General features: G+C 47.8%; 1 protein-coding gene and 1 pseudogene across 2 annotated transcripts in view; one reads left to right on the top strand and one right to left on the bottom strand.

Annotated features, from left to right (window-relative positions):
* The window catches only part of VARS2 (valyl-tRNA synthetase 2, mitochondrial), a 179,232-nt gene that overhangs the window by 77,939 nt on the left and 82,245 nt on the right, over window positions 1-19,048 (bottom strand). For both annotated transcript variants that reach the window (XM_063937998.1, XM_063937999.1), the window contains exons 9-11: window positions 7,584-7,703; window positions 5,050-5,158; window positions 4,879-4,967 (exon numbers count right to left, since the gene is read on the bottom strand). In XM_063937998.1, coding sequence (XP_063794068.1) covers window positions 4,879-4,967; window positions 5,050-5,158; window positions 7,584-7,703 — 318 coding nt within the window. The remainder of the gene's footprint in view (window positions 1-4,878; window positions 4,968-5,049; window positions 5,159-7,583; window positions 7,704-19,048) is intronic.
* Window positions 5,829-5,947, top strand: LOC134953882 (5S ribosomal RNA; annotated as a pseudogene).

Below are 19,048 nucleotides of genomic sequence, written 5' to 3'. Positions count from 1 at the left end.
GACAACGTCAAGCAACTTGGAGTCCTCCAAGTCCCTAGTAGCCGCAGGTACCACAATAGGTTGGTTCATGTGAAATGCAGAAACCACCTTAGGTAGAAATTGAGGACGAGTCCTCAATTCTGCCCTGTCAGAATGAAAAATTAAGTAAGGACTTTTATATGATAAAGCCGCCAATTCTGACACACGCCTGGCTGAAGCCAGGGCTAACAGCATCGTCACCTTCCATGTGAGATATTTGAAGTCCACAGTGGTGAGTGGATCAAACCAATGTGACTTTAGAAAACTCAACACAACATTGAGATCCCAAGGTGCCACTGGAGGCACAAAAGGAGGCTGTATATGCAGTACCCCTTTTACAAATGTCTGAACTTCAGGCATTGAAGCCAGTTCTTTCTGGAAGAAAATCGACAGGGCCGAAATTTGAACCTTAATGGACCCTAATTTTAGGCCCATAGATAGTCCTGTTTGCAGGAAATGGAGGAAACGACCCAGTTGAAATTCCTCTGTAGGGGCCTTCTTGGCCTCACACCACGCAACATATTTTCGCCAAATGCGGTGATAATGTTTTGCGGTTACGTCCTTCCTGGCCTTGACCAGGGTAGGGATGACTTCATCTGGAATGCCTTTTTCCCTCAGGATCCGGCGTTCAACCGCCATGCCGTCAAACGCAGCCGCGGTAAGTCTTGGAACAGACAAGGCCCCTGCTGGAGCAGGTCCTTTCTCAGAGGTAGAGGCCACGGTTCGTCCGTGAGCATCTCTTGAAGTTCCGGGTACCAAGTCCTTCTTGGCCAATCCGGAACCACGAGTATAGTTCTTACTCCTCTCCTTCTTATGATTCTCAGTACCTTTGGTATGAGAGGCAGAGGAGGGAACACATACACTGACTGGTACACCCACGGCGTTACCAGGGCGTCCACCGCTATTGCCTGAGGGTCCCTTGACCTGGCGCAATATCTGTCTAGTTTTTTGTTTAGACGGGACGCCATCATGTCCACCTTTGGTTCTTCCCAACGGTTTACTATCAGGTGGAAGACTTCTGGGTGAAGTCCCCACTCTCCCGGGTGGAGGTCGTGTCTGCTGAGGAAGTCTGCTTCCCAGTTGTCCACTCCCGGAATGAACACTGCTGACAGTGCTATCACATGATTTTCCGCCCAGCGAAGAATCCTTGCAGCTTCTGCCATTGCCCTCCTGCTTCTCGTGCCGCCCTGTCTGTTTACGTGGGCGACTGACGTGATGTTGTCCGATTGGATCAATACCGCCTGACCCTGAAGCAGGGGTTTCGCTTGACTTAGGGCATTGTAAATGGCCCTTAGTTCCAGAATGTTTATATGAAGAGATGCTTCCATGCTTGACCACAAGCCCTGGAAATTTCTTCCGTGTGACTGCTCCCCAGCCTCTCAGGCTTGCATCCGTGGTCACCAGGATCCAATCCTGAATGCCAAATCTGCGGCCCTCTAGTAGATGAGCACTCTGCAGCCACCACAGAAGAGACACCCTTGTCCTTGGCGACAGGGTTATCCGCTGATGCATCTGAAGATGCGATCCGGACCATTTGTCCAGTAGATCCCACTGAAAAGTTCTTGCATGGAATCTTCCGAATGGAATCGCTTCGTAAGAAGCCACCATTTTTCCCAGGACCCTCGTGCACTGATGCACTGACACCTGGCCTGGTTTTAGGAGGTTCCTGACTAGCTCGGATAACTCCCTGGCCTTCTCCTCCGGGAGAAACACCTTTTTCTGGACTGTGTCCAGAATCATTCCTAGGAACAGTAGACGTGTCGTTGGAATCAGCTGCGATTTTGGAATATTTAGGATCCACCCGTGCTGACGTAACACTACCTGAGATAGTGCTACTCCGACTTCTAACTGTTCCCTGGACCTTGCCCTTATCAGGAGATCGTCCAAGTAAGGGATAATTAAGATGCCTTTTCTTCGAAGAAGAATCATCATTTCGGCCATTACCTTGGTAAAGACCCGAGGTGCCGTGGACAACCCAAACGGCAGCGTCTGAAACTGATAATGACAGTCTTGTACTACAAACCTGAGGTACCCTTGGTGAGACGGGTAGATTGGGACGTGGAGATAAGCATCCTTGATGTCCAGAGACACCATATAGTCCCCTTCTTCCAGGTTTGCTATCACCGCTCTGAGTGATTCCATCTTGAATTTGAACCTCTTTATGTAAGTGTTCAAGGATTTCAGATTTAAAATTGGTCTCACCGAGCCGTCCGGCTTCGGTACCACAAACAGCGTGGAATAATACTCCCTGTTGTAGGAGGGGTACCTTGATTATCACCTGCTGGGAATACAGCTTGTGAATGGCTTCCAAAACTGCCTCCCTGTCGGAGGGAGACTTTGGTAGAGCAGACTTCAGGAACCGGCGAGGGGGAAACGCCTCGAATTCCAGTTTGTACCCCTGCGATACTACCTGTAGAATCCAGGGGTCCACTTGCGAGTGAGCCCACTGCGCGTTGAAATTCTTGAGACGGGCCCCCACCATGTCTGAGTCTGCTTGTAAAGCCCCAGCGTCATGCTGAAGACTTGGCAGAAGCAGGGGAGGGCTTCTGCTCCTGGGAAGCGGCTGCATGGTGCAGTCTTTTTCCCCTTCCTCTGCCCCGGGGCAGGAAGGAATGGCCTTTAGCTCGCTTGTACTTATGGGAACGAAAGGACTGAGTTTGAAAAGACGGTGTCTTTTTCTGCTGATGTGAAGTGACCTGGGGTAAAAAGGTGGATTTTCCAGCCGTTGCCGTGGCCACCAGGTCCGATAGACCAGCCCCAAATAACTCCTCCCCTTTATACGGCAATACTTCCATATGTCGTTTGGAATCCGCATCGCCTGACCACTGTCGCGTCCATAACGCTCTTCTGGCAGAAATGGACATAGCACTTACTCTTGATGCCAGGGTGCAAATATCCCTCTGTGCATCACGCATATATAGTAATGCAGGCCTGGCCAACCTGTGGCTCTCCAGCTGTTATAAAACTGCAAGTCCCATCATGCTTTGCTACAGTTTTGCTATTAGGGAAGGCTAAAACTGTGGCAGGGCATGCTGGGATGTGTAGTTTCACAACATCTGGAGAGCCACAGGTTGGCCAGGCCTGTAGTAATGCATCCTTCAAATGCTCTATAGTTAACAGAATATTGTCCCTATCCAGGGTATCAATATTTTCAGTCAGGGAATCCGACCACGCGACTCCAGCACTGCACATCCAGGCTGAGGCGATTGCTGGTCGCAGTATAACACCAGTATGTGTGTATATACTTTTAAGAATATTTTCCAGCCTTCTATCTGCTGGTTCTTTGAGGGTGGCCGTATCAGGGGACGGTAACGCTACTTGTTTAGATAAACGTGTGAGCGCCTTATCTACCCTAGGGGGTGTTTCCCAACGCGTCCTAACCTCTGACGGGAAAGGATATAGAGCCAATAATTTTTTAGAAATTAGCAGTTTTTTGTCGGGGGAAACCCACGCTTTTTCACACACCTCATTTAACTCATCTGACTCAGGGAAAACTATTGGTAGTTTTTTCACACCCCACATAATACCCTTCTTTGTGGTACTTGTAGTGTCAGAAATGTTCAATGCCTCCTTCATTGCCGTGATCATGTAACGTGTGGCCCTACTGGACATTACGTTTGTCTCCTCACCGTCGACACTAGACTCAGTATCTGTGTCTGGGTCTGTGTCGACCCACTGAGGTAACGGGCGTTTTAGGGCCCCTGACGGTGTCTGAGACGCCTGGACAGGCACTAATTGATTTGCCGGCTGTCTCATGTCATCAACCGTTCTTTGCAAAGTGCTGACATTATCACTTAATTCTTTAAATACGATCATCCAGTCAGGTGTCGACTCCCTAGGGGGTGACATCACTAACCCAGGCAATTGCTCCGCCTCCACATCATTTTCCTCCTCATACATGTCGACACACACGTACCGACACACCGCACACACACCGGGAATGCTCTGATAGAGGACAGGACCCCACAAGCCCTTTGGAGAGACAGAGGGAGAGTCTGCCAGCACACACCAAGCGCTATATATATATATACAGGAATAACCTTATATAAGTGTTATTCCTTATAGCTGCTGTTTATATAATTTTTAGCTGCCAATAGTGCCCAAGAGCTATATGTGATGTATTCTTTTGCCAACCTAAGGTATCATCTGTTATATTGCGTCTCAGGGCGCTCCACCCCAGCGCCCTGCACCCTCAGTGACCGGAGTGTGAAGTGTGCTGAGAGCAATGGCGCACAGCTGCGGTGCTGTGCGCTACCTTAGTCTGAAGACAGGATCGTCTTCTGCCGCCGATTTCACCGGACCTCTTCGCTCTTCTGGCTCTGTAAGGGGGCCGGCGGCGCGGCTCCGGGACCCATCCAGGCTGAACCTGTGATCGTCCCTCTGGAGCTAATGTCCAGTAGCCTAAGAAGCCCAATCCACTCTGCACGCAGGTGAGTCCGTTTCTTCTCCCCTTAGTCCCACGATGCAGTGAGCCTGTTGCCAGCAGGACTCACTGAAAATAAAAAACCTAAAATACACTTTTATTCTAAGCAGCTCAGGAGAGCCACCTAGCCTGCAGCCTTCTCGTTCGGGCACAAAAATCTAACTGAGGCATGGAGGAGGGTCATAGGGGGAGGAGCCAGTGCACACCACCTGATCCTAAAGCTTTTATTCTTGTGCCCTGTCTCCTGCGGAGCCGCTATTCCCCATGGTCCTTACGGAGTCCCAGCATCCACTAGGACGTCAGAGAAATCAAATTTAGGGACACTTTACCACAAACTAAACATGCCAATTCAGCTCCGTAAGATTTCACCCAATCTTGTGCGACCTTCTGGAGAGTCTTCTCCAGCATAGTTCTGAAGAGACTCGTACGGTACTAACCAAGTATCTAGGGTCTTCTGGATGGACAGCCACAGCAGTGTCACCTAGCATGGTCTCTGGGCGTGTGGTGGCCACAACGATTTCATCATCTGTAAAGTCAGGGTGGAGAAGCGCTGAGATTTAGTGACACTGATAAAAGGACGGACAGTGGAATCGTATGGCCAGATTTACCTCCTTGCTCTGTGCGATAAGCAAAGCTGAACAGAAGTCCAAAAGGAACTTTTCTTTTGTACCCAGGTACAGAGAAGTAGGTTTTACCATTCAACTGCTGGCTCTCCACCTGCAAAGAGAGACCACTGTATATAATGTACGGGAGAGGGGTTCACTCTCAGGCTGCAAGTGCACAATTATACATTATTATTATTAAGCAGCCACAAAGTTTCTTTTGAACCCCTGAAATAGACAATGATTTCTTCTTTGTATACTATTTCTGTTTAAAGAATGTTCTGAGACTCTTCCTGTAAGTACTATGCAGTACATTATATTTAACATAATCAGCAGCAGACTATTTGGCACCTGTGAAAATCACTAACTACTATAAATACTTATAGTTACATTTTCATGCATCTCTCTGCATTTGCTTGGTACTAATGCAAACTTTATGTTCCAAAAACTATTGCTCTTATCCAATATGTGCATCCTTTCTGGGAATTAGGAATTACATGCTGTATTTTGGAACACTGTGACCCTCTCAGAAACTAGTCTCTGACTTCATTCTGGTTCTCTCTTTTCAATAGGCTAAAGGCTGACAGTGGACAGCAGACGGTGGAGCCCCTACCCTATTCTCTATGTACTAGTCTGATATCAGTACTCTCTCATCCAAATGCCAGTAAACTATTCTTTGCAATACTACGGTAACAGGGAACCTGTGCTATTAATTGGACAGCAGAAGTACTCTAATTCTGGGTACATGTCATCAACCACACTCTCCCATTTGGTCTAGTTGGGTACATTACTGCCATATTTCACTGGTCACGCCCGATCTCATCTGATATTGGAAGCTAAGCAGTGAAAAGCCTGATCAGTGCCTAGATGGGAGACCTGTAGGGAATATCAGGTGCGGTAAGCATAATTCTCCACCTGATACAAACAGCAGAAGTGTTGGAGCAACCTTTGATCCTTACCACCTCCTTATCATCTAATCTATTTAAATATATGGGCAGCTAATTAATCTGTACCAGGAGACCATTTAAACAGAGGGCATCCCACATTGGACAACACTGCAGTTCTTATTATTTGAATTGAGCCTCTGTTCTGATTTTTTTCTGGATATCTATTGACTTTCCAGTTTTAATATTTTCACCTCAGGTGCATCCCAAATGAATATATCTTTATTGACTGAATCTTCAGAATAATCATCTAACTAAGAATAATACTTCAAGACACTGGATGTGGAGGTGATATTTTAAGTTGTGCTTTCTATGTATCAACTCTTTTATACTTTACATAATTAAAAGTTACGTTTTAATAATTTCTGTCATTTCAAGTGTGCCCCAACACAGTCTTTTTTTTCCTCTCCCTCTACACACCAACATATACTACTGGCTCTGGGAGCACCACCAACTTAAGGTAATCATTGAAACCCATTCCAGGAATCTCCTACTTAATAAATCGTTGGTTTTTCAAGGGCCAAATATAACATAGCCCTTTGAGCTAATTAATAAGTCCAGTGCAGCACCAAACAAACTCTTTCCTCGTGTACCTAGAGCTTAAATACTAAAAGGAGCGGTGAACAATTGTAGGGTTGCCCTTGGGAGAAGTGTAGGGCAGGGGAGGAGTGAAAGTATTAGTGTTCATTTTAGCACCCTGCACCTTTCAAAATCCGTGCAGTTCCTCTTTCCTGCCATGGGTGTCGCCCTCTGCTGTGGTGCTTCTCAGCACACTCTGATTTGTAACTCAGTGCTGTGATACAGACAAGTGTGTGCTGAGAAGCACCAGAGCAGAGAGCGACACCCCAGGCAGGAAAAAGGAACTGCACGGGTTTTGAAAGGTGCAGGGTGCTAGAATGAACACTAAGTATATTCAGGTGGTGGGATGGCAGGCTCTGATGAAAAGGAGTTTTGAGTGAACATTGAAACTGGTGGGACTTGTAGACAGTCTCACTTGGCGAGGGAGTTAGTTACAGAGGAGGGGTTTATTATATTTTGTTGATATGGTCACTATGTCGACAGTGAACAGGTTCACAATGACATGGTCAAAATATTGGCAGTGATCCTTTGTAGGTTGGTCTAGCCCTAATCTAACCCTAATGTCGACATCTTGACAATCTTGACATTCTGTTCATGTCAATATATACCATGGACAGAATTTAATTGTTTTTTAAAGCGCGATAATGGACGCCCATTGTTGCAATTCAGCTGTTTTGGGCTCCCTTTAATTATTGCACCCAATTAGTCACGTTAAGCCACGTAAAGCAAATAAACATGATTAAACTAACGGAAAAGTACTGTTTTGGTGCACAGACAGACGACTTTTCGCACATTTCAGCTCGCCGCCTCTGGGGGCGAGAGCTGAAATGTAGCTGCCACGGCTAATGCTCGTCTGATCGGAGCAATAATTGAATAGCTCCGACAGACGCCCATTAGTTTAGGAGCCTTAAAAAACAATTGAATTCTGCCCCATTGTGTAGACATGTATAATGTAAACATTTTAAAACAAGCAGAGGAAATGGTGGTCAAACGAGAAAGTACACAAGGCTTTCTTACCTCTATATCAGATATGGAAGAACGGAGGGCGCAGGACCAGTTCACAAGGCAGTTACGGCGAGAAAGCAAACCATCCTCATAGAGATGGATAAAAGCTTCAGAAACGGCCCTAGAGAAATGCTAAGAATGAAAGTAATGCAGACACGATCAGACCAGAGACTTCATACATGTTGGTAATGTCAAAGCAAATCAGTCAGAATAAAACATATAGATCAAAGCTTTGTTTAATCCGCCAATCATTTATCAATTGCACAGTAAAGGCTGCCATATTCTATAAAAATTCTATCCCATACACCAAGTCAATGAACTTAATAAATAAAAATTTCTCATCCTTTATCACCCTACTGTGACAGATCATGGTAAGTAAGCATCAATAACAGCAAACCAAACAAGCGATCTGGATAATGTATTGACCTGTATACATTTGTTGATCATTAACCCTTAACAGATTTTTTTTCTACTTAAAAAAACAAAACAACAAAATGAAAGTAAATGCAATGCAGCGACCGTAGGGAGACGCTGCAGTGTCCGACTTAGAATCAACACTCTATTTATATGATTGCAAATGCAGCAAGTTCCTTCTGCATTTGCATTGCTAAGGATTGCATTTGCAAAGCTGCTGCGGGAAGCTTTGCCAATGAGATCCATGCTGAATGAGAGCCTGACTTCCAAAGCACAAGTGACAACTTTAATCTCTGTACATTAAATAATTCATATAATGAGAAAAACTGTACACAATCCCATACATGCAGGGGGTGATTCCGAGTGGTTCGCTCGCTAGCTGCTTTTAGCAGCATTGCACACGCTAAGCCGCCTACTACTGGGAGTGTACCTTTGCATAGCAGAATTGCGAACGAAAGATTAGCTGAATTGCGAATAGAAATTTCTTAGCAGTTTCTGAGTAGCTCGAGACTTACTCCTACACTGCGATCAGTTCAGTCCTTTTCGTTCCTGGTTTGACGTCACAAACACACCCAGCGTTCGTCCAGCCACTCCCCCGTTTCTCCAGACACTCCCGCGTTTTTCCCTGAAACGCCTGCGTTTTTCCGCACACTCCCATAAAACGGTCAGTTTCCGCCCAGAAACACCCACTTCCTGTCAATCACACTACGATCAGCAGAACGATGAAAAAATAAGAATTTACTCACCGGTAATTCTATTTCTCGTAGTCCGTAGTGGATGCTGGGAACTCCGTAAGGACCATGGGGAATAGACGGGCTCCGCAGGAGACTGGGCACTCTTAAAAGAAAGATTAGGTACTATATCTGGTGTGCACTGGCTCCTCCCTCTATGCCCCTCCTCCAGACCTCAGTTAGGGAAACTGTGCCCGGAAGAGCTGACATTACTAGGAAAGGATTTGGAATCCAGGGTAAGACTCATACCAGCCACACCAATCACACCGTACAACTCGTGATAAACTATACCCAGTTAACAGTATGAACAATAACTGAGCCTCTCTCAAAAGATGGCTCATACAATAACCCTTTAGTTAAGCAATAACTATATACATGTATTGCAGAGGGTCCGCACTTGGGACGGGCTCCCAGCATCCACTACGGACTACAAGAAATAGAATTACCGGTGAGTAAATTCTTATTTTCTCTGACGTCCTAGTGGATGCTGGGTACTCCGTAAGGACCATGGGGATTATACCAAAGCTCCCAAACGGGCGGGAGAGTGCGGATGACTCTGCAGCACCGAATGAGCAAACTCAAGGTCCTCCTCAGCCAGGGTATCAAACTTGTAGAATTTTGCAAACGTGTTTGATCCCGACCAAGTAGCAGCTCGGCAAAGTTGTAAAGCCGAGACCCCTCGGGCAGCCGCCCAAAAAGAGCCCACCTTCCTCGTAGAATGCGCTTTTACTAATTTAGGATGCGGCAGTCCAGAAGCAGAATGTGCAAGCTGAATCGTGCTACAGATCCAGCGAGCAATAGTCTGCTTTGAAGCAGGAGCACCCAGCTTGTTGGGTGCATGCAGGATAAATAGCAAGTCAGTTTTTCTGACTCTAGCCGTCCTGGAAACAAAGTTTCAGGGCCCGGACTATGTCCAGCAACTTGGAATCCTCCAAGTCCCTAGTAGCCGCAGGCACCACAATAGGTTGGTTCAAATGAAACGATGATACCACCTTAGGGAGAAATTGGGGACGAGTCCTCCATTCTGCCCTTTCCATATGGAAGATCAGATATGGGCTTTTACATGACAAAGCCGCCAATTCTGACACACGCCTAGTCCAAGCTAAGGCCAAAAGCATGACCACTTTCCACGTGAGATATTTTAGCTCCACGGTCTTAAGTGGCTCAAACCAGTGGGATTTTAGGAATCCAACACACGTTAAGATCCCAAGGTGCCACTGGAGGCACAAAAGGGGCTGAATATGCAGCACCCCTGTAACAACGTCCGAACTTCAGGCAGTGAAGCCAGTTCTTTTTGAGAGAAAAAGGGATAGGGCCGAAATCTTGGCCTTTATGGATCCTAATTTTAGGCCCATAGTCACTCCTGACTGTAGGAAGTGCAGGAATCGACCCCCCTGGAATTCCTCTGTAGGGCCTTCCCGGCCACACACCAAGCAACCAATTTTCGCCATATACAGTGAAAAGTCTTGCTGTCACGTCTTTCCTAGCCTTTATCAGCGTAGGAATAACTGCATCCGGAATGCCCTTTTCCGCTAGGATCCGGCGTTCAACCGCCATGCCGTCCAACGCAGCCGCGGTAAGTCTTGGATCAGACAGGGTCCCTGTTGCAACATGTCCTGACTGAGAGGCAGAGGCCATGGGTCCTCTGAGAGTATTTCTTGCAGTTCCGGGTACCGAGTCCTTCTTGGCCAATCCGGAGCAAAGAATATTGTTCACACTCCTCCGTTTCTTACAATTCTCAGCCCTTGGGTCTGAGAGGAAGAGGAGGGAATATATAGACCGACTGGAACACCCCCGGTGTTACTAGTGCGACCACAGCTATCGCCTGAGAGTCCCTTGACCCAGCGTAAAACCTTTTTTATCTTTTTATTGAGGTGGGACGCCATGTAGTCCACCTGAGGCAGTTTCCATCAATTTGCAAAACTGCGTGAAGACTTCCTGATGAAGTCACCACTTTCCCGGGTGGAGGTCGTGTCCACTCCCGGAATGAACACTGCTGACAGTGCGCTTACTTGATTCTCCGCCCAGCGAAGAATTCTGGTGGCTTCTACCCTCGCCACCCTGCTCCTTGTGCCGCCCTGGCGGTTTACATGAGCCCCTGCAGTCTGACTGGATCAGAACCGGTTGGTCGCGAAGCAGGAACTCCGCTTGACTTAGGGCGTTGCATATGGCCCTTAGTTCCAGGATATTGATGTGAAGGCAAGTCTGTTAGCTTGACCACAAACCTTGGAATTTTCTTCCCTGTGTAACTGCCCCCCACCCTCGGAGGCTTGCATCCGTGGTCACCAGGACCCAGTCCTGAATGCCGAATCTGCGGCCCTCGAGAAGGTGAGCACTCCGCAGCCACCACAGGAGAGACACCCTGGCCCTGGGGGATAGGGTGATTAACCGATGCATCTGAAGATGTGATCCGGACCACTTGTCCAGTAAGTTCCATTGTCCTTGCATGGAACCAGCCGAAGGGGATGGCCTCGTATGATGCCATCATCCTTCCCAGGACTCGAGTGCAGTGATGCACTGACACCTGTTTTGGTTTTCAATGGATTCCTGACCAGTGTCATGAGCTCCTGAGCTCGCTCTATCGGGAGATAAACCCTCTTCTGGTCTGTGTCTAGGATCATGCCTAGGCGAGGCAGATGAGCTGTAGGAACCAACTGCGACCTCGGAATATATAGAATCCAGTCGTGTTGCCGTTTCACTTCCAGAGAAGGTGATACGCTGTCCAGCAACTGCTCTCTTGATCTCGCTTTTATGAGGAGATCATCCAAGTATGTGATAATAGTGACACCTTGCTTCCACAGGAGCACCATCATGTCCGCCATTACCTTGGTGAAATTGGTAATGACAATCCCGTACCGCAGTTCTGAGGTACGCCTGATGAGGTGGATAAATGGGGACACGAAGGTATGCATCCCTTATGTCCCGATTAATTTCAGGCTTGCAATGACCGCTCTTAGCGATTCCATCTTGAACCTGAACCTTTTCAGGTATATGTTCAGGGATTTTAATACAATATGGGTCTAACCGAACCGTCTGGTTTCGGGATTATAACAAGGTCGAATAATAACACCCTCTTGTTGAAGGAGGGGTCCCTTGACCACCACCTGTTGAAGATACAATTTACGAATTGCAGTTAACACTGGCTCCCTCTCTTGGGGGGAAGCCCGCCGGGTCCTCGGTGAGGGGGCATCTTCTCACAGTCCAGCCTGTATCCCTGCGATACAATTTCTATTGCCCAGGGATCTAACAGGGAGTGAACCCACTTGTGGCTGAACTTACGAAGGCGTGTCCCCACCGGGCCTAGCTCCGCCTGTGGAGCCCCAGCGACATGCGGTGGATTTTTGTAGAGGCCGGGGAGGACTTCTGTTCCTGGGGACTAGCTGTGTTGTACAGCTTCTTTCCTCTGCCCCCGACTCTGACAAGAAAGGACGCACCTCAGACTTTCTTGTTTATTTATTCGAAAAGCTGCATTTAATAATGTCGTGCTTTCCTAGGCTGTGCAGGAATATAAGGCAAAATATCAGAAATACCAGCTATAGCTGTGGAGACCAAGCCCGAGAACCTTTCTCCACACAATCCTCAGCCTTCCATATGCCTCTTAAGTCGGCATCATCTGTCCAATGTATATTCTACAGGACACGTCAAGCAGAAATCGACATAGCTTTTGTCTCTAGGACCCAGTATACTCATGTCCCTTTGGGCATGCTTTATAATTATATATCTATCACTTAAGACAGCATCTTAAAATATTTATATGCATACTAGGGTCTCAATCTCTGCTGATAAGGTACCTGTCCACGCTGCCACAGCGCTATAAACCCATGCCGACACAATCGCCGGTCTGGGTAGTATACTAGAATGTGCACACTATCTGCAGGATCCCTGAGAATAGCTAGTGCAAACAGGACACCCAAGGGGAAGATTCTCAACACATCCTGGCCCTAGTGGGGAAAGGATACAGCCTGAGAATTCTCTTGTGGGAAGCTGCCGTCTCTTGTCTGGAGATTCCCGCTCTTTTTCCTCATGAGAGGAGGGAAATTTACCTCAGCATTCTTCCCCTTAACATGTGTACTCTCGTGTCAGGGACAGATGAGTCATCAGTGATATGCAAATCATCTTTTATTCCAATAATCATATATTGAATATCTTTTAGCCCTCTTGGCTGTAACTTTGCATTATCGTAGTCGACAGTGGAGTTAAACTCCGTGTCGATACTTTGTTATTTTGGATAGTGAACATAGAGAGACTCTGAAGGACTCTGTGACATAGGGACAGACCAGGGTAGATTTCCTTTCTGTTCCCTAACATTTTGTGCAATAATTTTACCTCAGCACTTACACATATCCAAACAGGTGTCGGCGTTGTCGACGGAGACACCCTCCCCCACACATATCCGCTCTATCACCTCCTTAGAGGAGCCTTTTACCTCAGACATGTCGACACACGCATACCGACACACCACACACACAGGGGATGCTCTATTTGAAGACAGTTCCCCCACCAGGCCCTTTGGAGAGACAGAGAGAGAGTATGCCAGCACACACCACAGCGCTATATAATACAGGGATGTACACTATACCGAGTGATTTTTTCCCTATAGCAGCTTATATACACAGTTTTGCGCCTAAATTTATGTGCCCCCCCTCTCTTTTTTACCCTTTGTGTACCAGGATACTGCAGGGGAGAGCCTGGGGAGCTTCCTTCCAGCTGAGCTGTGAAGAGAAAATGGCGCCGGTGTGCTGAGGAAGAAGGCCCGGCCCCCTCAGCGGCGGGCTTCTGTCCTTTTATGTACTTTAATGGCGGGGGTTAATGCACATATACAGTTTATCAGACTGTATTATGTGCTTTTCGCCAAGTAAGGTAATCTAATTGCTGCCCAGGGCGCCCCCCCCCCCCCCAGCGCCCTGCACCCATCAGTGACCGGAGTGTGTGGTGTGCTAAGGGAGCAATGGCGCACAGCTGCAGTGCTGTGCGCTACCTTAATGAAGACCGGAGTCTTCAGCCGCCGATTTTCAACTTCTCTTCGTTCTTCTGGCTCTGCAAGGGGGGGCGGCGGCGCGGCTCCGGGACCGGACGACCGAGGACTGGGCCTGTGTTCGATCCCTCTGGAGCTAATGGTGTCCAGTAGCCTTAGAAGCCCAAGCTAGCTGCAAGCAGGTAGGTTCGCTTCTCTCCCCTCAGTCCCACGTAGCAGTGAGTCTGTTGCCAGCAGATCTCACTGAAAATAAAAAACCTAACAAATACTTTATTTTCTAGGAAGCTCAGGAGAGCCCCTAGGGTGCATCCAGCTCTGGCCGGGCACAGATACTAACTGAGGTCTGGAGGAGGGGCATAGAGGGAGGAGCCAGTGCACACCAGATATAGTACCTAATCTTTCTTTTAAGAGTGCCCAGTCTCCTGCGGAGCCCGTCTATTCCCGATGGTCCTTACGGAGTACCCAGCATCCACTAGGACGTCAGAGAAAATCTCGTTACGCCGTGAGTAAATTACCAAACTTTTGTGCAAATTTACTTGGCGCAGGCGCACTGCGAACATTGCGCATGCGCAGTTTGCGACTAATCGCTCCGTAGCGAAAAAAAATAACGAGCGAACAACTCGGAATGACCCCCGCAGGAAGGGAGAGAACCAACGCTGGTGATCCAAAGGTGTTGAAAGCTGCCTTTGTGTAGCCTAGATTACACTAACTAAAAGACCATAGAAAAGAAACAACAAAACAAACAAACAACAAATACTGGGTATACATACACTTGACACTGACACACAATGTAAACGGAATCACAAAAATAAAATAAAAACAGTTTAGCAAACACTTCTTTGTTTGAGCATCTGTGCTGTAATATTTACCAATATTGTAGTTTTGATATGACTCGAACATCTCCGTTTACCACTATTACATGTATTAAAACTTCTTATGTGAATCTTTAAAACTGATATTTTCATTGTGTTTTGTATTCAATTTCAAGAAGGAGCTGTGACCTTCAGCAAACAAGATATTAAGGGCAAAGTCAACATGCGGCATCTCTACAGTACAACCACTCATGATAGGAACAGCGGGCCTAGGGGGTCATTCCGAGTTGATCGCTAGCTGCATTCGATGAGGCAAAAAAAATCGGCACTTCTGCGTATGCGGCGCAATGCACACACGCGGCGTACTATTACAACGAACAATGTAGTTTTACACAGGGTCTAGCGATGCTTTTCAGTCGCACAGGCAGCCGTAGAGTGATTGACAGGAAGTGGGCGTTTCTGGTTGTCAACTGACCGTTTTCAGAAAGTGTTCTGAAAAACGCAGGCGTGCCAGGAAAAACGCAGGGCGTGTTTGTGACGTCAAATCAGGAACTGAATAGTCTGGGTCTGAAGCTACTCTGAAACTGCACAAAAAAATTTTGTAGCCGCTGTGCGATCCTTTCGTTCGCACTTCTGCTAAGCAAAAATACACTCCCAGTGGGCGGCGGCATAGCGTTTGCACGACTGCTAAAAACTGCTAGCGAGCGATCAACTCAGAATAACCCCCCAATTCAGAGTTGATCGCAGCAGCAAATTTGTTAGCAGTTGGGCAAAACCATGTGCACTGCAGGTGGGGCGGATATAACATGTGCAGAGAGAGTTGGATTTCAGTGGGGTGTGTTCAAACTGAAATCTAAATTGCAGTGTAAAAATAAAGCATCCAGTATTTACCCTGCACAGAAACAATATAACCCACCCAAATCTAACTCTCTCTACAAATGTTATATCTGCCTCCCCTGCAATTTACATGGTTTTGCCCAACTGCTAACAAATTTGCTGCTGCGATCAATTCTGAATTACCCCCAGCATTCATTATTCACTTTCATCTTACACCGACAACTCTTTCAGACTTAAAACCCCAGCTATAACCCGGCTCGGACCCGGGACACTGAGCACGAGTTGAAACCAGGGTTTTCTGTACTCACCCCATTTACAGAAGGGTGAGGACCCGGGTTACTCCCAGGTCGTCACCCTTCACACCGGACTCGGGCGTACCAGTGACACGTCTGTCTCTCAGTTTGCAGTGGGCGTATCTTCCCATTGGCCAGGATGACACTCGCCAGGGGTGCCAGGCAAGGAGGGGGCGCCGCCTGGCTATGCCACCCGCGGCCAAAGGGTAGAAAAGTAGTACTGTCAGACTGTACCTGGTGAGAGTCTGTTACTGCTGGAACGGCGCTGGTGTCCGGCAGCACCGCACTTGTAGTCAGACTCAAAATAAACTACAGCTCCCAGCAGCCCTTGTTACTGGGAGCTCCCGGCAGCAAGAGCTGCTGGGAACTGTAGTTTATTTTGAGTCTGATTACAAGTGCGGTGCTGCCGGACACTAGTCTGATCACTAGTGCAGTGCGGTGCTGCCGGACACTAGTCTGATCACTAGTGCAGTGCGGTGCTGCTGGACACTAGTCTGATCACTAGTGCAGTGCGGTGCTGCCGGACACTAGTCTGATCACTAGTGCAGTGCGGTGCTAACAGACTCTCACCAGGTAGACAGCAATTGATATATAGCACAGTGCTATAGATCTATTTGTTGTTGAAGATAATAAAAAAGTGGCAGTGTTTGGGAGAAGGGACTGTAGTACCTGGAAAACTACACAATTTTCATGCATGTTAGATGTAAGTAAAAGTAGCAAGTAAGCGAAAACTTTAACTTGTTCAGTTTAATAAAGAAAATACATATCTTACCTATTTCAAGGCCAGGTTCAAGGAAAATAAAAATTTACTTACCGATAATTCTATTTCTCATAGTCCGTAGTGGATGCTGGGGACTCCGAAAGGACCATGGGGAATAGCGGCTCCGCAGGAGACTGGGCACAAAGTAAAAGCTTTAGGACTAGCTGGTGTGCACTGGCTCCTCCCCCTATGACCCTCCTCCAAGCCTCAGTTAGGATACTGTGCCCGGACGAGCGTACACAATAAGGAAGGATTTTGAATCCCGGGTAAGACTCATTACCAGCCACACCAATCACACCGTACAACTTGTGATCTGAACCCAGTTAACAGCATGATAACAGAAGGAGCCTCTGAAAAGATGGCTCACAACAACAATAACCCGATTTTTGTAACAATAACTATGTACAAGTAATGCAGACAATCCGCACTTGGGATGGGCGCCCAGCATCCACTACGGACTATGAGAAATAGAATTATCGGTAAGTAAATTCTTATTTTCTCTAACGTCCTAGTGGATGCTGGGGACTCCGAAAGGACCATGGGGATTATACCAAAGCTCCCAAACGGGCGGGAGAGTGCGATGACTCTGCAGCACCGAATGAGAGCACTCCAGGTCCTCCTCAGCCAGGGTATCAAATTTGTAGAATTTAGCAAACGTGTTTGCCCCTGACCAAGTAGCTGCTCGGCAAAGTTGTAAAGCCGAGACCCCTCGGGCAGCCGCCCAAGATGAGCCCACTTTCCGTGTGGAATGGGCTTTTACAGATTTTGGCTGTGGCAGGCCTGCCACAGAATGTGCAAGCTGAATTGTACTGCAAATCCAACGAGCAATCGTCTGCTTAGAAGCAGGAGCACCCAGCTTGTTGGGTGCATACAGGATAAACAGCGAGTCAGATTTTCTGACTCCAGCCGTCCTGGAAACATATATTTTCAGGGCCCTGACTACGTCCAGCAACTTGGAATCCTCCAAGTCCCTAGTAGCCGCAGGCACCACAATAGGTTGGTTTAAGTGAAATGCTGAAAACACCTTAGGGAGAAATTGAGGACGAGTCCTCAATTCCGCCCTGTCCGAATGGAAAATCAGATAAGGGCTTTTACAGGATAAAGCCGCCAATTCTGACACGCGCCTGGCCCAGGCCAGGGCCAACAGCATGACCACTTTCCATGTGAGATATTTTAACTCCACAGATTTAAGTGGTTCAAACCAATGTGACTTTTGGAATCCAAAAAAAAAACTACATTGAGATCCCAAGTGCCACTGGAGGCACAAAAGGAGGCTGTATATGCAGTACCCCTTTTACAAACGTCTGAACTTCAGGGACTGAAGCTAGTTCTTTTTGGAAGAAAATTGACAGGGCCGAAATTTGAACCTTAATGGACCCCAATTTCAGGCCCATAGACACTCCTGTTTGCAGGAAATGTAGGAATCGACCCAGTCGAATTTCCACCGTCGGGCCTTACTGGCCTCGCACCACGCAACATATTTTCGCCAATTGCGGTGATAATGTTTTTGCGGTTACATCCTTCCTGGCTTTGATCAGGATAGGGATGACTTCATCCGGAATGCCCTTTTTCCTTCAGGATCCGGCGTTCAACCGCCATGCCGTCAAACGCAGCCGCGGTAAGTCTTGGAACAGACAGGGTCCTTGCTGGAGCAGGTCCCTTCTTAGAGGTAGAGGTCACGGATCCTCCGTGAGCATCTCTTGAAGTTCCGGTTACCAAGTCCTTCTTGGCCAATCCGGAGCCACGAATATAGTGCTTACTCCTCACCATCTTATCAATCTCAGTACCTTGGGTATGAGAGGCAGAGGAGGAAACACATACCCTGACTGGTACACCCACGGTGTTACCAGAGCGTCTACAGCTATTGCCTGAGGGTCCCTGGACCTGGCGCAATACCTGTCGAGTTTTTCCCAACGGTTTATAATCCTGTGGAAGACTTCTGGGTGAAGTCCCCACTCTCCCCGGGTGGAGGTCGTGCTGAGGAAGTCTGCTTCCCAGTTGTCCACTCCCGGAATGAATACTGCTGACAGTGCTATCCCATGATTTTCCGCCCAGCGAAGAATCCTTGCAGCTTCTGTCATTGCCCTTCTGCTTCTTGTGCCACCCTGTCTGTTTACGTGGGTGACTGCCGTGATGTTGTCCGACTGGATCAACACCGGCTGTCCTTGAAGCAAAGGTCTTGCTAAGCTTAGAGCATTGTAAATGTCCCTTAGCTTCAGGATATTTATGTGAAGTGATGTCTCCAGGCTTGACCATAAGTCCTGGATATTCCTTCCCTGTGTGACTGCTCCCCAGCCTCGCAGGCTGGCATCCGTGGTTACCAGGACCCAGTCCTGAATGCCGAATCTGCGGCCCTCTAGAAGATGAGCACTCTGCAACCACCACAGGAGGGACACCCTTGTCCTTGGTGACAGGGTTATCCGCTGATGCATCTGAAGATGCGACCCGGACCATTTGTCCAGCAGGTCCCACTGGAAAGTTCTTGCGTGGAATCTGCCAAATGGGATTGCTTCGTAGGAAGCCCCCATTTTACCCAGAACCCTTGTGCATTGATGCAATGAGACTTGGCTCGGTTTGAGGAGGTTCCTGACTAGCTCGGATAACTCCCTGGCTTTCTCCTCCGGGAGAAACACCTTTTTCTGGACTGTGTCCAGG

The sequence above is a fragment of the Pseudophryne corroboree genome, chromosome 8 (genome assembly GCF_028390025.1).
Source record: "Pseudophryne corroboree isolate aPseCor3 chromosome 8, aPseCor3.hap2, whole genome shotgun sequence".
Lineage (NCBI taxonomy): Eukaryota > Metazoa > Chordata > Amphibia > Anura > Myobatrachidae > Pseudophryne > Pseudophryne corroboree.
Note: the sequence above shows the minus strand (reverse complement) of the source record. Positions and strands in the feature narration are given on the sequence as shown.